The sequence below is a fragment of the Gossypium raimondii genome, chromosome 10 (genome assembly GCF_025698545.1).
Source record: "Gossypium raimondii isolate GPD5lz chromosome 10, ASM2569854v1, whole genome shotgun sequence".
Classification (NCBI taxonomy): domain Eukaryota; kingdom Viridiplantae; phylum Streptophyta; class Magnoliopsida; order Malvales; family Malvaceae; genus Gossypium; species Gossypium raimondii.
In genome coordinates, this window is record NC_068574.1 from 54,640,430 (window position 1) to 54,658,975 (window position 18,546).

The 18,546-nt window shown below is 32.2% G+C and overlaps 2 protein-coding genes across 2 annotated transcripts; one reads left to right on the forward strand and one right to left on the reverse strand.

Annotated features, from left to right (window-relative positions):
* The first annotated feature begins 1,451 nt into the window (after positions 1 to 1,451).
* On the forward strand, positions 1,452 to 8,203 carry LOC105777601 (pyruvate kinase 1, cytosolic). Its single transcript, XM_012600944.2, has 16 exons — positions 1,452 to 1,619; positions 2,079 to 2,175; positions 2,391 to 2,488; positions 2,676 to 2,831; positions 3,498 to 3,575; positions 3,765 to 3,896; positions 4,381 to 4,461; positions 4,629 to 4,700; positions 4,806 to 4,895; positions 5,340 to 5,484; positions 5,670 to 5,758; positions 6,055 to 6,150; positions 6,547 to 6,614; positions 6,849 to 6,948; positions 7,355 to 7,414; positions 7,835 to 8,203. The coding sequence occupies exons 1-16, from the start codon at positions 1,551 to 1,553 to the stop codon at positions 7,985 to 7,987; spliced, it is 1,584 nt and encodes a 527-aa protein (XP_012456398.1). The 5' UTR covers positions 1,452 to 1,550; the 3' UTR covers positions 7,988 to 8,203.
* Positions 8,204 to 13,553: 5,350 nt separating this feature from the next.
* LOC105777517 (mRNA cap guanine-N7 methyltransferase 2) lies at positions 13,554 to 18,224 on the reverse strand. The gene is made up of 11 exons (XM_012600836.2): positions 17,944 to 18,224; positions 17,769 to 17,847; positions 17,194 to 17,288; positions 16,535 to 16,606; positions 16,328 to 16,437; positions 15,302 to 15,424; positions 15,114 to 15,206; positions 14,783 to 14,851; positions 14,577 to 14,665; positions 14,396 to 14,493; positions 13,554 to 13,959 (listed from the first exon to the last, which is right to left on the reverse strand). Exons 1-11 carry the CDS (start codon positions 18,061 to 18,063, stop codon positions 13,759 to 13,761), a joined length of 1,149 nt encoding a protein of 382 aa, XP_012456290.1. The 5' UTR covers positions 18,064 to 18,224; the 3' UTR covers positions 13,554 to 13,758.
* Positions 18,225 to 18,546: the final 322 nt, after the last annotated feature.

Sequence of the window (18,546 nt, forward strand, 5' to 3'; positions counted from 1 at the left end):
AATTCTGCTAAGGGTACTTTGGTCATTTAAGCATTTTTCCTTATGCTATTGCAACATCTATTCTATTAAACCAAACACAAGAATACTATTACAGCTTTATTACATTCCATTGAACCAAACATTTGAATTACTGATTACATCTCTATTCCATTCACCCCAACCAAACGTGGTGGTACTATTTCAATTTGAACAAAGATTATTAAATCACAACAAGTGGAGGACTTAATTTTTAACTTTTTAAGTATAGAGATTAAATCTCAAATTTAGTAAAAATACAAGGACTAACAACATATTTTAACCAAAAATAAAAACCTTGAAACAAGTGCAAAGTAGCAAAAGAAGGGAAACAAGTGTCGGTAATACATCTAACAATAACTACACTGACAGTGTATCTTGGTTTTTTTATCGCTTTTTATGGAAAAGATCTTTTCAGGGGGTGCCCCTTAAATTCGCCGTTGGTTTTTTTTTTACATCATTCCCATATTCACGTGATTTTTTGATATTTTATTACACACACTTATCAATCTCATAATTTCAATATTTAAAAAAATAATTATTAAAAAAGCATGTTAATTTTTAAAATTATTTATGAAATTTAAAAATATATTATTAGTATATCAAATATTCATTCTTTTGATAATTATTTAACCTACTTATTATATTTGAATATTTACATTTTAAACTATAATTTAAATAGAAAAATATTTTTAAAATTTTATGATTAAGAACCAACTAAGGAAAAATGTTCATCTTATAGTGTCCCAATAAGAAAATATAAATAACAACGGAAAGTGGACGAAAACAAAAATAATAAAAATTAATTTAAATTTTAATTGCTAAAAAATAAAAATAAAACTATGATCTTCATTTAATTGTTTAAGAAAACTACCTTTGAAGAATTATTGACCACCGAAAACGAAAATGAATCCAAGACCAAGCCGCCGCTTGTATTAGAGTTGCCTCCCACAATTTTAGATTAAAGTGGAGGGGTTAACCTTTTTAAAATTTCAAGATAAACTGATAAAATTCAAAATTAAACCAAAATAAATAAATAAAATAAACTAAATTATATACTATGATAATACTAACAACTTGATGAAATAAGAGGATAAAGTTTTATGTTAAGACAGCTATGTTTGCTCTTTATATTAGTATTTGTAGGTTAGATTAATAAGTAAATTAATTTTTTGTTAAAATTTTATTTATTATATATCATCATATTTCGTATCAATTTTTTTGTTAGACACGTTAATTTTAAAAATATAAATAGAAAATTAATTTATTTTTAATTTAACTTACATACTCTAATTTGTTATATTTTACATAAAAGGGAATAAAATGTTACTCGATTTCTAGAATAAAGATGGAAATTTTTAGTGTTAAAACGACAGTACCCAAAAGCAAAATTGTACGATGATTCTCGTATTAAATGATTGTCAATTTGTCTGTTATAAAAAGTGGACTCACGAACGAATATTAGAGAACCATTTGGGAAGAGAGTAAGAAAACACACTAAAACCTCTCTGAAATCTGAGTCCAGGAAAGAAAATATGAATTCAAATCACTTGCTTCTTGAAGAGCCCATAAGAATGGCTTCCATTCTTGAGCCATCAAGGCCTGTAAGTTTTTATTTTTATTTTTTGCTTGCATAAAACCTAGAGAAAGAAACGCCTTTTTCTTTCTGGCGTTTAAAAAAAAAAAATTGTTTATACTGTCTATCGGTCTTCTGATTTTTGTTTTTGGTGATGAGCTATATGAAGAGAAAGCAAAAGAAGAAATAAGAAAAAAAGGAGTGCTATATGTATAGCTTATACTGAATTTTACGTATCCAAAAGAAAAACTTAGATATAGATGGTGGGAAACTTTCCTCTGTAATTGCTTGTTTGATAAGAAAATTTGAAGAATTCTACTCATAATTAGTTAAATGAAATTCTTGGGACTTAGAATAAACAAAAAGATAAAAAAGAAAACAAAAATCATAGAAGAGCATGTCATTGTTAACTTTTATTAGGATTTTTTTTAGTACTTAAGAAACTTTGGATGATGTTGCTAACTTTTGAGTTGACTGTGAATTGCAGAGTTTCTTTCCTGCAATGACTAAAATTGTGGGGACACTTGGTCCGAAGTCGCGATCTGTTGAAATAATATCCGATTGTCTTAAGGCTGGAATGTCTGGTATTAATTATTTTCCCTTTTGTAATATTAATTTTGTGTAACCATAGTCTTGACAATGCAATTTTTGTTTAATTTTGGAAATGGGTTCATTTGACTTTAGAATTTAAAGGCAAAAAACAGAAGAAAAGAACAGTGCATTTTCAATTGTTTGTATACTTGACCAATTGAGTAGAATTTTATATGCTTTTGAGACGATTATGTTTTGTTTTCTTCAGTGGCGAGGTTCGATTTTTCCTGGGGTGATATTGAATTTCACCAAGAGACATTGGAAAATTTGAAGACTGCTGTTAAAAGCACTAGGAAGCTTTGTGCCGTAAGCCTCTTTTGTACTTTAGTTTAAATCCGACCTCTTTATTATCCTTCTGTTATTTTACACCATTGAAGTCCTTTACCCGGTATGTTCACATGACAGTTTATTCAAGCCTTAATGAATTTGGTTACAATTCCATCCTTAAGATCTAGAAAATATAAATATTACAAGATTGGACCTGTGATTTCAGATTATGCTTGATACTGGGGGTCCAGAATTGCAAGTAGTTAATAAAACGGAGCACCCCATTTCCCTTGAAGCAGATACAAAAGTTATCCTCACTCCAGACCAAGATAAACCAGCTACTTCAAATCTGCTACCAATAAATTATCATGGGCTATCTAAGGTCAGCAACATTTTTGTGAGATCTGTAAATTTCATGGACTATCTGTACTCTGATGTGTGTCTCACTTTTGCATCTCATGTTATCATTTGTTTTTCAATATCCTACATATGGATTGATGGAAATTTTTGTTGGTCTTGGTTGACCTGAAACTTGTGCATTTTCTCTGCATTAGTGTTACTATTATTAGGAATGGTTTCAGTTTAACATTTTTTCCGAAATTCTTCTTTTGCTGCTAAATATTCTAAACAAGATAATTGACTTTTAAGTGTCAAATGTACAGGAATTAGTTTAACATAGTAGTTTGACCAAGAGAAGAATCTTTGTTAAGAGGCTGTGAAATGGATAAAGAGCATATGAGTGACTCTTTTTTGTCCTATGTACTCCGTTTTTCTTGTCTGTTAGGTTGCATGTGAAAGGGAATTTTCTTGTTCATCATCCTTTTCTTCACATATTAGTTAACTAAATTTCTTTATCCGTAGCAGACGTGACATTTTCCTTTTCGGATTAGCATATGGAGGGACTTTATTATCTCCCATCTACTTTCCCTTGTCTTCTGATTTATCATCCCTCTCTTCCTCCAGGTTTTATCATGAAAAGGAAGAAGGTATGTGGTAATTTTTCCATTCTAACTACAGTAGTTGACTCAGTTTCATTTGGTACTTGCAGGCAGTCAAGAAGGGAGATACCATATTTATCGGCCAATACCTGTTTACTGGAAATGAAACTACTTCAGTGTGGTTAGAGGTAAGGAAAAGTTGAAGGAGTGAGTTCATTCTGACTAGACAAAATAGTGGCCTACCTACATCCCGTATTGGGCATTTCTTATGGTTGTCGCCACTTTATTAGAGCAGGAGCAAATGACAAATATATTACATGGAGAATGAAGGTTATGGGATTCTAAGGTATATTAATGTAATTTATGTCATGGTCCAGGTAGATGAGGTGTGCAGTGAAGATGTGGTTTGCCTAATCAAGAATTCCGCTACCTTATCTGGGACATTGTATACCTTGCATGTCTCTCAAATTCGCATTGATATGCCTACTTTGACTGATAAGGATAAGGAGGTAATTTTCCTATTTCTATTTGATTTCAGATATTGAATGGAAGAACTAGCGCAAAAATATATTCAATATACCTTGTATAATAGTAGAATACTCCATTAACTATCAGACGCTTATTTAAATGATGTGATGAGCTAATCTATTGGTTGTTGGATAGATATGTATATGTTTATGTTTATTTCCCCCCTAGAAGAACCTAAATAAAATTATCTGTCTATTATATCTTTGCTTGAAATCATAACAGGTGGCATTTGATTCCAGGTTTTGTACCATCCATTTTGATGATAGGCATCAATTATGTAGCATTATTAATAGATGCATATCTTGTACTTCACTGAAGGCACAAAGCACAGTGTAGATAGATACAGCATGAACATTTTGTCTCCAAGAGATTGTTTTGGTTTAACAATACAAACAAGGGACAGCATGATACATCTGCTTTGAAGATACTTTTTTGAGATTTTGTTAACATGATTATTTTTTATAGGTTATAAGCATCTGGGGCGTTCAAAACAATATAGACATCCTTTCTTTGTCATATACCCGACATGCAGAAGATATTCGTCATGTAAGAACTTTCCTACTTGGAGTTTATATTGTTTAATTATTTCAGTTTCTCCTTTTGCACCCTCGTCATTCTGATTTCTTTGAAGTTAGTGCGAATTTCGTAATATTGTGGCCTGCAGTTATGATTTCTTTCCATTTTACTAGTACTTTCAATATTGCTGTGTGCAGGCTCGTTCTTTTCTTTCTAAACTGGGTGAGCTCAACCAGACTCAAATTTTTGCCAAGATTGAAAATATAGAGGTTAGATGTATAAAAAGGCAGATAGATTTTAACACTCTTTTGATTTGTACTTGAGATGTGATTTGGTTTTGAATGAAATCCTTGTCTTTTATCAACTGCTTGTAGGGGTTAACTCATTTTGATGAGATCTTACAAGAAGCAGATGGAATCATCTTTTCTCGGGGAAATCTGGGGATAGATCTCCCGCCTGAGAAGGTTAGCATTTTTTAGTTTTTTTATCGCAATAAGTATTTAGCAGAATGGGACCATCTTGGTCGTGGTTCTATATGCATTCTTTGCTTGCAAACTATCTATAAAATTTGAAGGAGCAGAGTATAGAAAAGTGCTGACAGCCAAAATAGTGGATATTGCATCCTCATTAGTTAAAATGCTTGATGGCATTGCTGATAGCTAGGAGGTATCAATCCAGAGTTTTGTGTCTGTTGAGTGTTATTACTTGAGTGAAAGCATATATTCACTTATCTGATTTTAATCAAATATTAGCTAGTAAATTGTAGGTAAAATCGTGCATCCCTACAACTGAAATGGATTTTTCATAAGACTGATTTCCGAGTTTCTTTATTGTTTTTAATTTATGGGACCACATTAGCACCCGCAAATTAGTTTCTTTGTTGTTTTTTTTCCATTTGGAATTTACAGGTGTTTCTATTTCAAAAAGCTGCTGTTTACAAGTGCAACATGATGGGAAAACCTGCAGTGGTCACTCGTGTTGTGGACAGTATGACAGACAACCTAAGACCTACTCGTGCTGAAGCAACTGATGTTGCCAATGCTGTGTTGGATGGTGAATTTTTGTTCACTTATACCATGCTTTTTTCCTCCTTTCTGTCACCTTTGTGTCAAGTTTGATGGAGTCTCTTAGTTACACTGCCTTCATTTCTTAATCTCATTGGTCCCTGTTTAATAAATGACTTCTGACATGGATTCAATCAATTCAAATCTTAATTTTCTGTTTACATTTTGGTTCAGGGAGTGATGCAATACTTTTAGGGGCAGAAACCTTGCGTGGACTATACCCTGTTGAGACTGTCTCTACAGTTGGAAAAATTTGTGCTGAAGTAAGTTCAGTATACCCTAGGTCTGGATGCTTGTTTGTTTCTACTATCCTAAGAAGTTTTGTGGAACCACAAATTTTGTCCATTGAATTTTCCCTGTCGTATGTGAATGTTCAATCTATTTACCAATCTCAGTTTATTGGTTTCTCTTCGGTATATATGAGGGTTCGAGGGTTTAAGCATTGCGAAGCAAAATAGTTTTAAGTATTACAAAGCAAGATTATTACTTCCACTAATTTTTACTACATTATTCTAAATGTTGCCAACCTGGTGTACTTCCAATTAATTTCTTTATGCAGGCAGAAAAAGTTTTCAATCAAGATTTATACTTCAAGAAAACTGTCAAAAATGTTGGAGAACCAATGAGTCATCTGGAATCCATAGCTTCCACTGCGGTATTTACCTTAGATGCTTCCTCGTTTTAACTTTCTGTTTCTGTCTTTCCATGCAATACAGTCAGAACAAGGTATTATAGTAAGAACTGAATAGTTCCCTCAGAGACAGGTTGATTCATCAATGGATTCTCTATCCTATCTTTTGCCATCTAATTGATTGATTTATGGTCCTTGTAGGATAAGAAAATGGTAAAAAATCCAACCAAATACAAATTTGGAAGGTGTAAATTCCACACTTGTGCCTTCTATGGGAATTCTTGTAATTTGGATAAGCTATTTTAGGGTCAATCTATTAGGAATATGTTTACATGGTTATGGTATTGCCTTCTAATTTTCTGACTAAAGCATTTGGATGTCAAAATTTTAAGCCCCTTAATTGAATTTAATGTACCACAGGTACGTGCAGCTATCAAAGTCAAAGCCTCTGCAATTATTTGCTTCACTTCATCTGGAAGAGCTGCAAGGTTACATTTATTATTTTGCGTCCACTTCTTTTTTTTGTGTGTGTGTGAGAAAGAGTCTATATCAGTGCCTGTAGTTTGTGTTCTTATAATTAATGCAAATGCTTATGGTCGGTGGCTTCCTACATGGTTATTGCACATTGATCATCCTGCATGGCATGCCAACATTATGCTTATACTTCTTTCTTTGCTAATTGGTTGCTAAATGTAACTTCATACGTTTTTGTACTAGTGCAGGCTGATTGCAAAGTACAGGCCAACAATGCCTGTGATATCTGTTGTCATTCCTCGGCTAAAGACAAATCAACTACGCTGGACTTTCTCTGGTGCTTTTGAGGTATGCTACTGATGATATTTTTCATGTTCCCTGTGAGTATGAGTCTGTTTCATGGATGTGAGAAGCTTGAATTACATTTTGAATGGATGCGTTAATACTTTTAACTTGGTTCGCAGGAGTAGAATTTCTTTCTTCTATCTGCCCTTTAGATACTAATTACCAAACTACATTTTAAATAGCTTAAATGATGCAACACTGTTCAAGCTATTTGCAAAATTATATTCTACTTATTTGGCAGTTTCTTTGAATGAAGTTTAAATGAATGGAATACTCTTTTATTGTCTTCCTTTTTTTATCAGCGGAATATTTATACTGAATAACCCCTTATCCTAGTATAGCTGGTTATTCGCTTGAAAACTTGAAGTTAGTCTCTTCATCACTCTTTCTTTTCTTTGAACCATTGCAGGCAAGGCAATCCCTCATCGTCAGAGGCCTTTTCCCCATGCTGGCTGACCCTCGACATCCGGTAAGGCTTATTTTATGCTTGTTAGAGATGTTCCTCATCAGAGGAGCTAAATAGTAAATACAAATAAGATTTGATTAGCTACACGTAACAGTCATCCAATTGCCAGTGTTTTACTAGTTCCGGATTCGGTCCATTTTTATGATATTATGATGCTTGTGTTATCCTCTGCTTCTCGTAATCAAAATCTTGTTTATACTCTGGACATCACCCTTTCCGAAAATTGAACCCTTCATCAATAATTGAAGCACATATTCTTTTACTTTAAACTGCTGCCTTATTTGAAGCACATAATTTCTATAATTGGATTGACAATTTCCTTGAAGAAAAGCTATATTTCCTTGGGACTGTAGTAGAGCATAATATCGCATGAATCTCATAAAATGATTCAATGCCTTTTCTACTATACTTTGGGTTTTGCAGGCGGAGTCGAAGAGTGGCTCAAATGAATCGGTTTTAAAGGTTGCTTTAGATCATGGAAAGGCCTCAGGTGTTATAAAGCCACATGACCGTGTGGTGGTTTGCCAGAAGCTGGGTGATGCATCAGTGGTAAAGATCCTTGAACTTGAAGATTAGAAGCTAATATGTGGATGAGAAGTTTTGCATAACCTAAAACCCTAAGCATGGCATGAATGAAATAAACCGTATCTATACATGTATTCTCAAACTATCCGTGCTATTTTTGTGTAAACGAATTTTGTGTCTTGTAAGAAAAACAGATCAGATATTTGCGGAGGTTACTAATTACCAACTTATTGAAGTGGTCATGAAATTTTATTTTACTTTTACTTACCATGGCATATCTAAAAAATTTATATAAATAAATATATTTATAAACAAAAGATAAAAACACCTTAAAAATAATATTTATTACTTTAATCAATAATTGAATTGTGTTCGGTTAACTTAAATCTAACATTACCAACAAGTGCTGGTGCAGCAATAAGCTATATTGTATTCTTAAAAGGGAAAACACGAACACCAAAATATATGAGTTTTTCACCTTAAAAAAGTTACATCTGATTTTGGTGGTGGGGGAATATCCTGAAATACATTACAGGACCAAGCATAGGGACAATAAATAGTCTTTTCTACGCATCCATCAGCAGGGTTATACCCCAAAGTAACGGCAGCCTCAAAAGCTCAGATTCTACGAACCACCCAACCAACAGACAAAATATGATTGAGTAAAGGCTTTCAGACACCAACATAATGAAAGCACTAGTACCAAAAACCACTTGGAGAAGGGCAATGGTGAAAATGAATGTTATCACAAACACACGAATTTAGAGCATAGAAACAAGGCGAACTGGTGATTGATTCCCAATGAGAAGTTTTCCCAAAAATCACCATGGCTTTAAAACCAGTAGTGCTAACCAAAACGAACATTATCAGTACTGCATTGATCTTATCCATGATTGAAAAAGAAAACAAGATGACAAGAATGAAACAAAGCCTAAATCTTGAGCAGAAATGAAGAAGTAGAAAAATAGAGCGGAGCTCAGCTAATGTTTGTAACTAAATTAATAAGCGGGCAGGGCCAGCTATTCTGGCAGGTTGCTCGTGTTCTTTGATCCATCTTTGTTGATGAAAGCAAAGCTTTGTTTGTTCATGTTTGCATGTTCGAACTGAAACTTTATGGTCCATGTTCGAGGTTCGACCTTACATCTCCCCTTAAAATATAATGTATTTTATTATTGCATATAATACTTGTTGGTTCAAACTGTTATTAATGGTTGTAGTTGTACGACACTGATATCGCTTTTGCTTAGAACTAATGCCATATTTTACTATTTTCTCACTTTTGGTAATTGGTAGCTTTTGTCTCGAGTTTATGTCTTCTTATTAAATAAAGAATTTTTCGACTTTAAAAAATCATTTAATAATGGCTAATTTTTACAATTAGGATAAAAATATAATTAATAAATATTGAGGGTTAAAGTTATTATTATGTCAATTAAAAAATAGTCACATTATTCTTCCGTCAGCCATCTATTGACTAGGTGACCCAAAAAAACACAATCCTGAATAGTTAAGTGACCCAATTGTAACTTTTTAAAGTTGGGTGACCAAAACAATAACTTACAAATAATTGAATAACTAATGATGTAATTTATCCAAATATTTATGTATAATTTTTAAATGTAACATCATAGCTCCAAGAATGAAGAAAATATTTCTTTATCTATTATACATAAAAGTACCAACTCTAAAAGTGTAAACAGTGATAGACATATTTGCCCTTGATAATTTTTACAATTAATTATCTAATCATGCATGCTTAATTAAAAAAACTATTAATAAAATATATATTACCTTTGATATTAAAGTCCTTATTAAACTAAATTACTTAATTGTTTAAAATATTAATAAAATATATTATCATTACTATTAACATTAAACTTTTTATTAAAGTGAAAATTCTTTTAGATTAGACTCTCATGAAGGCGAAAGGGAAAATAGTGTTACATGTTACTTTTAGATTAACATAGATTGCTCTACTATTATGTTATATGGTACGAAGGAATAAGAGAAAGCATGTGTCAATGCCTAACACTTCCATGATGCATGCAACAGGACCACTGAAATAGTTCGACATATATTTTTCAAGGATTTATTTTCCTATTTTCAATCAAATGGATCTTTTAATAGGTATAGATCGAGGTCTTAAGAGCTAAGTAAATAGAGGCATGCCTAAAAAATCTACATTCATGGAATGTGATACGTATATTAAAGATAATTTATTATTAGAATCTAAGAAATTGATTGCTGATTTTGTTGATGAAGCTAATTATAGATTACATAAATTAGTTGATTCCCACTAAAGGATTTTTTTTTTAAATGGGCTATTTGAGAGATTTAAAAAAGGAGAAATTGGAACACATAAATATAAGAAAAACCTCAGGCAAGAAATTTCTTCTTGAGTTTCAAGTGGATGGAATGAAGAAATGCTTCTTAAGTGGGGATGGGATTAGATCTCAAGTTGGTTTAAAAAGGTAGAATCGTGATCGCATTTGAACTATATGAACTTCATATTTACTTGGATAATGGTGTTTGAGAATCCCCTTTAACACTTCAAATGCAATAACTTTTCAAAACATTGTTGATCTATGAGGAGAAGTAGTATCGATAACAGAATCACTCATGGAAGTTATGACTATGGTAAAATGACTATGATGATTTTAACTAGTTAGTTAAGTCATATTAAGGAGGTTTCCATACTCAATCGCAAAGGTTATTAGTTCCCAATTAGAGTTTTAGAATGAGAAGATGTGTTGACATTAGTTCATTATTTTTGTCTATAAAATGATTCTAAGTAACCCATATCTCTAGCGCCATTGGACATTGAATCAAGTGGGTTTATTGATTAGAGAAAGAAGCTAGAAAAGGTAGAAGAACAATTCCATGTTAGAGGTGAAGAGAATGAAAAAAAGGATGTAGCGTATTTAATTAACCAGCTTTGGGGGATTTTAAATGTCTAACATAACACTAAAGGAAAGGGAGCATATGATCAAGTGTGAGCACATATGCATTGATAAAGAGTAGACGTTGAGCATCCATATGGAGGCAACTATCAAGAAATAATGCTAATAAAAATGGTCAACAAAGATGAAGTAGAGCTTAGTATACCAATATTGGAATTTGATAAATTATGGACTTTTTTAATTAATGTAAGCTTAAGTTCTTTGAGTGCCTAATTCAACTAGTGAAGTAATTATTGAACCTTGAACAATGAAAGTAGATATAATAACCTTTAAATTAATGAAGTGGATGGTGAAAGGTTAACTTAAAGAATGATTGAAGAGGATAAAAGTTAATAATTAAAAAGAAGGAAAGTGAAGACTCAATGTTTCTTAAGTGGGGATGAGATTAGATATCAAGTTGATTAATTTAAAAAGGTGGAATTATAATCACATTTGAACTATATGGACTTTATATCTATTTGGATAATGGTGTTGAGAATCCCTTTTAATATCTAGAATACGATAACTTTTCAAAACATTGTTGATCCATGGGGAAAGATAGTATCAGTGGAAGAATCACTCATGGAAGTTACAACTACGGTAAAATAACCGAGTATTTTAACTAATTAATTAAGTCATATAAGGAGGTTTCCATACTCAATCGCAAAGGTTATCAGTTCTCAATTAGAGTTTTAGAATTCAGAGATGTGTTCGCATTAGTTCACTATTTTTGTCTATAAAATATTTTAAGTAATCCATATCCCTAGTGTGACTGGACGATGAATCAAGTGGCTTTTTTTATTGGAGAAAGAAGTTGGAAAAGGTAGAGGAACAAATCCATATCAGACGTGAAGATAATGAAAGAGAAGATGAGACATATTCAATGAACCAATTTTGGGGATTTTAAATGTCTAACATAACAATGAAGAAAAAGAGCATATTATCGAGTGCAAACACATATGCATTAATAAAGAACAGACGTTGAATAATGCTAAAAAAAATGGTCAACGAAGATGAAGTAGAGCTTGGTATACCAATAATGGATTTTGATATATCATAAGCTTCTTTGATTAATGTAAGCCCAAATTTATTGAGGGTCCTAATAAACTTTGGAGAATGAAAGTAAATAGAATAACCCTTAAATTAATAAAGTGGACAGCGAGAGGTTGATCTAAAAAATAATTGAAGAGGATAAAAGCACTAAAAAAATTAAGAAAGAAAAGAAACATTAAAAGGAGGACAAAGGTGCAAACACGGGTTAACAAAAGCGAAAAATACACGAATGAATATCTTATCAATATCGTAGGAGAATTTTTCACAAAAACTTCAAGTAAACATGGAGGGATTAATCTTGAAATTGAGGATAGTACTGGGTTATATAATTAATATTTAATTAATTTGTAACAATGTTTACTTTCTAAAAAAATTATATACATTGTGACAATTATGACGTGTCAGAATTATATTTATAATTAATTTAATAATTTTAAATGTAAACAGTTTATTTTTATTATTTTAATTATTATGAATTTATATTTTTCTATAATTAAACATTTTTAAACATTTTTATTTACAATTAATTATTTTAGTTAGTCAATAAATTATGAACGAATCTTATATATCAAAAAAATCAATCAAATTATTATTTTTGCATGTAACATTATTATTTGTAAAAAGATTATTTTAAACTTATGATCAATTAATTATTTGAATATAAAATATCTTCAAACCTAGAAATGTGAGCATTTTACTTTGACATAATGATAAGTTATCCCTAAAGTTTACCCTTTTATCACTTTGGCCCTAATTCTTTTTTAAACCCTTTGGCCCTTTCTTTCAAAATTTTATAAATTATATGAATGGTTTTATGTTATTATTTTACCAAATAAACATTTAAATATTTTAAATATTAATTATATTTTTTTTCTAATATCTATTATGTTTATTATTCAATATATACAGTGTAATATCCTTCAAATTGCACGTGAGTTAAAACTAATATATATAAAGGTAAACTATACTCAAGGTCACCAACTATTAGTAAGTTTATATTTTGGTCACTAATTTTAAAAGGTTACAAATTAAAAGACATATAACAGTGCATGTATTATTACTTTTATGCATTTTTTTACATTCTTTTACATGATTAATTGTAAAGTTTATAAGTCTAAGAAGTTTAATTAATCAATATGAGCTATCAAATTAAATTAATTAATTTATCACGAGTTACTAATTTCAAGTAATTTATTTAGAAGTTTATAATGTTCCAAATCCATAATGCAACTTAATAGTTTCTTGAATTGATATCTTTAATTTCACTAATAAAGATTATTTTCATTTAATAAATATGATTAATAGATTTTTCACGTAAAATTTAATTATTTTATTAAAATAATATTTTAATTAAGATCATTTTCATTTAATAAATAATAATTAATAGGCTTACTTATATGAAATATTAAAATTTTACTTAAAATTTAGACCATATGATATTATAAAGAATTAATTTAATAATTTCATAACTATGGATGCTCTTGTTATTAGTGAAAAGCTATTACAGAGAGTTAAAATAAAACATAAAAAAATCAATTCTTTTAAAAAACCTTTACTATTATAGTAAAATGTTGTTATAGTGAACAAATGTTATATAGAGAAGGTTGACTTGACGGTACTACTACTGACAGAAGTGTATCTACAACTTCATTCAAGTGAACCTTATCAAAATCAATTTAGATGTGTTCAATATAGAGTAGAGTTCTCTAATCAGTGTCAAAAGTTGAAAGAAAATTACATACTAAAAATTATTTCATACTTAGTTTCCATTACAAGGTCAATGCCCCTCCCCTGGTTAGTTCCTTTTTTCTTTTCTTTGCTACTTCCAAGTCAAAGTGCTTCAGAGAAACGCAACTCTGCTGGACCAGGACCCAAAATCCCCTTCTGCTCACTTATCTTCCCTAGTCCATGAGGTGGAGGTGGTGGAGCCGGAGTCGGAGCTGGAGCTGGAGCCGATGGTGGAGGTGGAGGTGGCTGCTCTGCTTGTCCATTCATCTCATCTTCTCCCCACCCAGCCCCTTCCCACTGGCTCTACAACAATTAACCAAATGCAGTAAATACACAATCAAGTGTATCCATGAATCTTATACTATGTTACTCGGACTAGGAGGTGATTGTCGAATGTCAATGTCTCATATTTTTGGAGGATAAACCTCGGTAGTGTTGTCTGTCATATATGTCTGTGTTGGACACAGATACTTCTAGAAAGATGTAAAGTCGGATCAACATATTTCTTATGAGATGAAGCTTAGTCCCTACTCGGCTACTCCCTAACGATCTTATTTACAACCATGTCAAAAGAGAAAGTAAGATCCTTCCCTCCTTGATATAGAGAAATTATCCAATACAACAACTATGGTCAACGACCTATCATATATGGAACTTGAATGAGAATTCTAAACTAGGGGCCTTTGGGAAAAGAAAAAAATGTATCCTGATCTAATAGGTTAATGTCAGAAATACTTGCCTCATCATTGTCATAACTACTGTCTGGCAATAATGGGGTTGCAAGTGGGGGGACAACATCTGGATCAGGTTTTTGAAATATAAATGTTGTATAGAGACCTGCAGAAGAAAACCAGCAGCAAAAAGTATTAGATCTTGAATATGAAATGCCAAAGCAACAAGAGAGGTAATAAAGCAATCACCTAAAACATCGTAAGATCGAGGAAGAAGTCGCCCTCGTGGATCAAGAAGATTTGGACCAGCATTCATCATCATGCCTGCAAACAGTGATCTGTGAAAGAAATGACATTAACAGTTAAGAACAACATCATAATTAAAAAACTGATGGAGGCCCAATGAAGCATTCATTGAACTCGGAGGAAAAGTTTTGAATAGAGATTTCGCCTACTTGTTATCATCGTAAAATTCAGTTAAGTTTTGAATCTCCACATATTCAAGACCAGCTTCTCTAGCCAACCTGAGTAGCACAGCAGATTAGATGTTGATTACTGGATTGCATATATGTCAAGTTCAAGGGATTAACATATTTATACAATTAAACAAAAGAAGGTAAAAGTTTATTAATGATATGAGCTAACCCTCCCATGTGGAAGGTTAGTCGATGAAAAAAACAATCGAAGTTCACCTTCCCATGCAAGCTTCCAGAGTTGCAGACTAAAAGAGGCATACCAGGAAGTAGTATGGTAAGTTTAAGGTACAACCAATAGAGGACAGCCAACCTGATTAAACTTGGAAAATGAACCAAGCAATGGGTCTCAGCAGCAACATCACTCGAGAATTTCAACTGGTATTTCTTTCCAAACAACGGAAACCTGGATTCAATAGAATGAAGCAAAATGTTTCAATTAAATAACCCAAATATGATACATTTAAAAAAAAATTAGAAGCATCTAAAATTCATACATACTTCTCTTCCTCAATTTCAAAGGTGATCATGTAATTCTCAGACCGAATGCAATTGGGAACGATGTTGGGCTTCATGCTGCTACTTCTGTTGTGGTATGCTTCAACATTCTTCTGGTACTTTGCCCTGTACATACACAATAACAAATTCTTATGCTTTGCTCCAAATGGAACCTTCATTAAAGCAATATCTCACATGGAAAATATGGAAATGATCACAAGGTGACAAAGGGCAACCATGCACCAAAAGATAGGTGTAACTTTTAGAACTAGTAGCATAACTGAAAGAAATAAAATAAAATAAAAATCATCCAAAAAGATAGAGCCTTCATCAAATAGGATATTGACCAACGTTGGTAAAAAACAAAGACAAGAAGGATCTAAATGATGCAGCACAGCTGATGGTCCCCTGACTTAAATGGCCAAAATTGAAACCAGAACTTCTCCATAAATAAGGCTGAAGTGAGAAGGTTAGTTCTAGGTGAATCTAAATGTTCCACAATTACTGGAAGCTAGAAATTTTAGATCTCAATCTAAATCGCATCAGCACATCGGACACTAATGTAGATTCTACTTGCTCTGATATTAAGCTGGTAAAAATGTATATGGATCCCAACAATGAGCTTGCAAATTACGTGTGTGTACCCCATGCACAAGTGCAAGGAGAGAGCAGAGCATGCCGAAATATTAAAGGTTAAGTGTGATACAACTCATTTTTATCGGAACATTAAGTGTTCTAACATCAACGGATTGTTGAAAATTGGGACTCTCAATCCTATAAAAGTTGAATTTCTAGTCTGCACATGATTAAGTTGAATTTCTAGTCTGCACATGATTAAGTTTGTTGATCGGGACATATTAAATAATCAACTTGATAATAACAAGAATTTTCAAACTAGAGAGAAACTAAAGCACACTAAAATGTTTACACAATCACCTCCCAGAAACAGGTGCAGCAGTAACCAGAAGAAAAAAAAAGGAAAATACACAAATCCAGAAACAGCGGTATTTGCCAATCACTTTTTCATACCATATGGTAGATGAGTCAGGAGTAATACCGAAAAAATAACCCCCTGGTTTCAACAAAAATGACACATTACTTAGAAGTCTCCTTGCTTTGTCTTCAGTTTCAAATCTTAACTGCAAATAGAAGAATAGAAATGCACTTCAGATTCATCATATTTGTTCACATGACAAATCAAAACCCAATGTTCACAACTTAAACTACACAAAATACCTGCAAATGCTGCAAGCAACAGACAAGATCAGCCTGAATGTCCTTCTCTTGCAACAGGGTTTCCAAATTATCCTGTCAAATGAATGTGCAGTCAAGGGCAGGAGAAGAGAAAAGCATTGAATAGATTCAACCTTTTTAAAAGTTAAAGGCCAAACTGCCACTTTTACCAGAATATTTTTCTCTCTTTTCACAAATAAATAACTTAGAGAACATTTTTATGCCATCAAGAAACAAAAAATAAACACTAACTCCGTTTACAGCACTGATAACATCATTCAAAGATCAAAAACATAAATCAAAATGGTTTCAGCATTTACCACAAAGTAATGAATGGATCTAGTCCTCTACTATAAACTACCAAAGAACAAACCATTTCCATCTTTACCGACAAAATGCATATACTTGTGCTATAAGATGAGGAAGAATGCATCCTCAGCAAAATTCGTACTAATATTACTGAAACAGACACTCAGGGTGAAGAGGGGAGGAAAAAAAAGGCAAGAATAAGTATACATTCTTAAACAGACCTAAAAGAAAATCAAAGAAATTTCATCTAGTTTCAAAGGAAAAAGAAAGCATAGCTCCACATCTAAATGTTCATACACACATGGAAAGACATCAGCATATTGACCAAATGGGGTGTAGTAAAAGAAGCTCACGGTGCAAGGATCAGCCTCAAAGAACTCAGAAGTGAAGCTTTTGCGCTGACTCTCCCATGCTTCCCTCACTTCATTTATCCCAGATGACACAACATCTGCAATTAACATCCATTTTTAACATTAACTGTCAGTCACATATAATCACAAGAATGATAACCAACCTATCATGACCTTAACCCTTGGTTTCAATTTCCAGTGCAAGATTAACAATGACTTACTAGGGACAAGAAAATCACTCATCACATTAATGATTTCATCATCAAAATAAGCAATTCAAACCCATTTTAACAATTATCATTAACCATCAATGCACACATAAACTTAACCACAAGTTGAGAACTATGAACCTATATATTGAACAGTTGGCACTTCCACTTTACATTAGAAAAAGCAAAAATAAAATAGAAAAACTACCAACCAACCAAACCAAAAGAACCCTAAATTAATAATCGAAAATGTTACGCTTAAATGGGTACTTGTGTTTACTACAATGTTGCATGTACTTGAAATTTACTTAATATAAATAAATAAATAAATAAAGTAACGAGGTGAAGGTGTTCGTGAAAATTCCATACCAATTCCAACATAATGACTGATTTGAGCTCCATCCCATTTCTCTGCATCAGCTCCGCCGCCGCAATACAAGTCGCAGACCTTCAATATTTACAAAAAGGAGTTAAAATATGAAAAATAAAATATACCCATTTGAAAATAGGAAGTAAGGAAGTGAGAGAGGTGAAAGAGAGAGACGGTGGCATATGGATGGACAAAGATTTTGATGAGGGCGGTTTTAGCGAACTCGTAGAGTTTATGGTGAATCGACTCGGCTCTGGGTACTGGTACTGGTACTGGTACTGGATACCCACTCATTTCTTCCTCTGCTTTCTTCTTTTTCCTTTTTCATGTACCCACTTCAGTCAAATGGATTGTGTCTTGCCTGGCTAAAAACGAGAGGAGAAAAGCAATGCCGATATATCGACTATTAGTTTGGTCTTAGAGTGAACTGTTAGAATAGGAGCTTGAACAGTCAACCAATTGTGGGTTTGAATAGGTGCCCATTTTTATTTTTTAAAGTTTATCTTTTTATTTTAATTTTTGAATAGTTTAATTCAACTATTAAACTAACCATTCAGTCACTCAATTTTTGAGTGTGATTCTTATTTTAGTCACTTAATTTCTTTGTTCATTACATTAAATTTTAATTATTTTACTCTTACAGCATGTTTGGTTGGGAAAGTAGGAATGCATTCCCTGCTAATTCGGTGGACCCACTGACATGATTTTCTTTTAATTGGTATAATAATAAATTTAACTTTTTAACATTTTACACATGATATCAATTTGGTCTAAATT

Bases quoted from the DNA above. Each gene is read 5' to 3' on its own strand.
- LOC105777601 (XM_012600944.2), top strand. From the start codon at position 1,551: ATGAATTCAAATCACTTGCTTCTTGAAGAGCCCATAAGAATGGCTTCC. The intron at 1,620-2,078 runs GTAAGTTTTTAT...TGTGAATTGCAG, and splicing joins TTCTTGAGCCATCAAGGCCT to AGTTTCTTTCCTGCAATGAC. The intron at 6,615-6,848 runs GTTACATTTATT...GTACTAGTGCAG, and splicing joins TCATCTGGAAGAGCTGCAAG to GCTGATTGCAAAGTACAGGC.
- LOC105777517 (XM_012600836.2), bottom strand. From the start codon at position 18,063: ATGAGTGGGTATCCAGTACCAGTACCAGTACCAGTACCCAGAGCCGAG. The intron at 15,207-15,301 runs GTATGTATGAAT...TATTGAATCCAG, and splicing joins TTTGAAATTGAGGAAGAGAA to GTTTCCGTTGTTTGGAAAGA. The intron at 14,852-15,113 runs GTTGGCTGTCCT...TGTGCTACTCAG, and splicing joins CATTTTCCAAGTTTAATCAG to GTTGGCTAGAGAAGCTGGTC.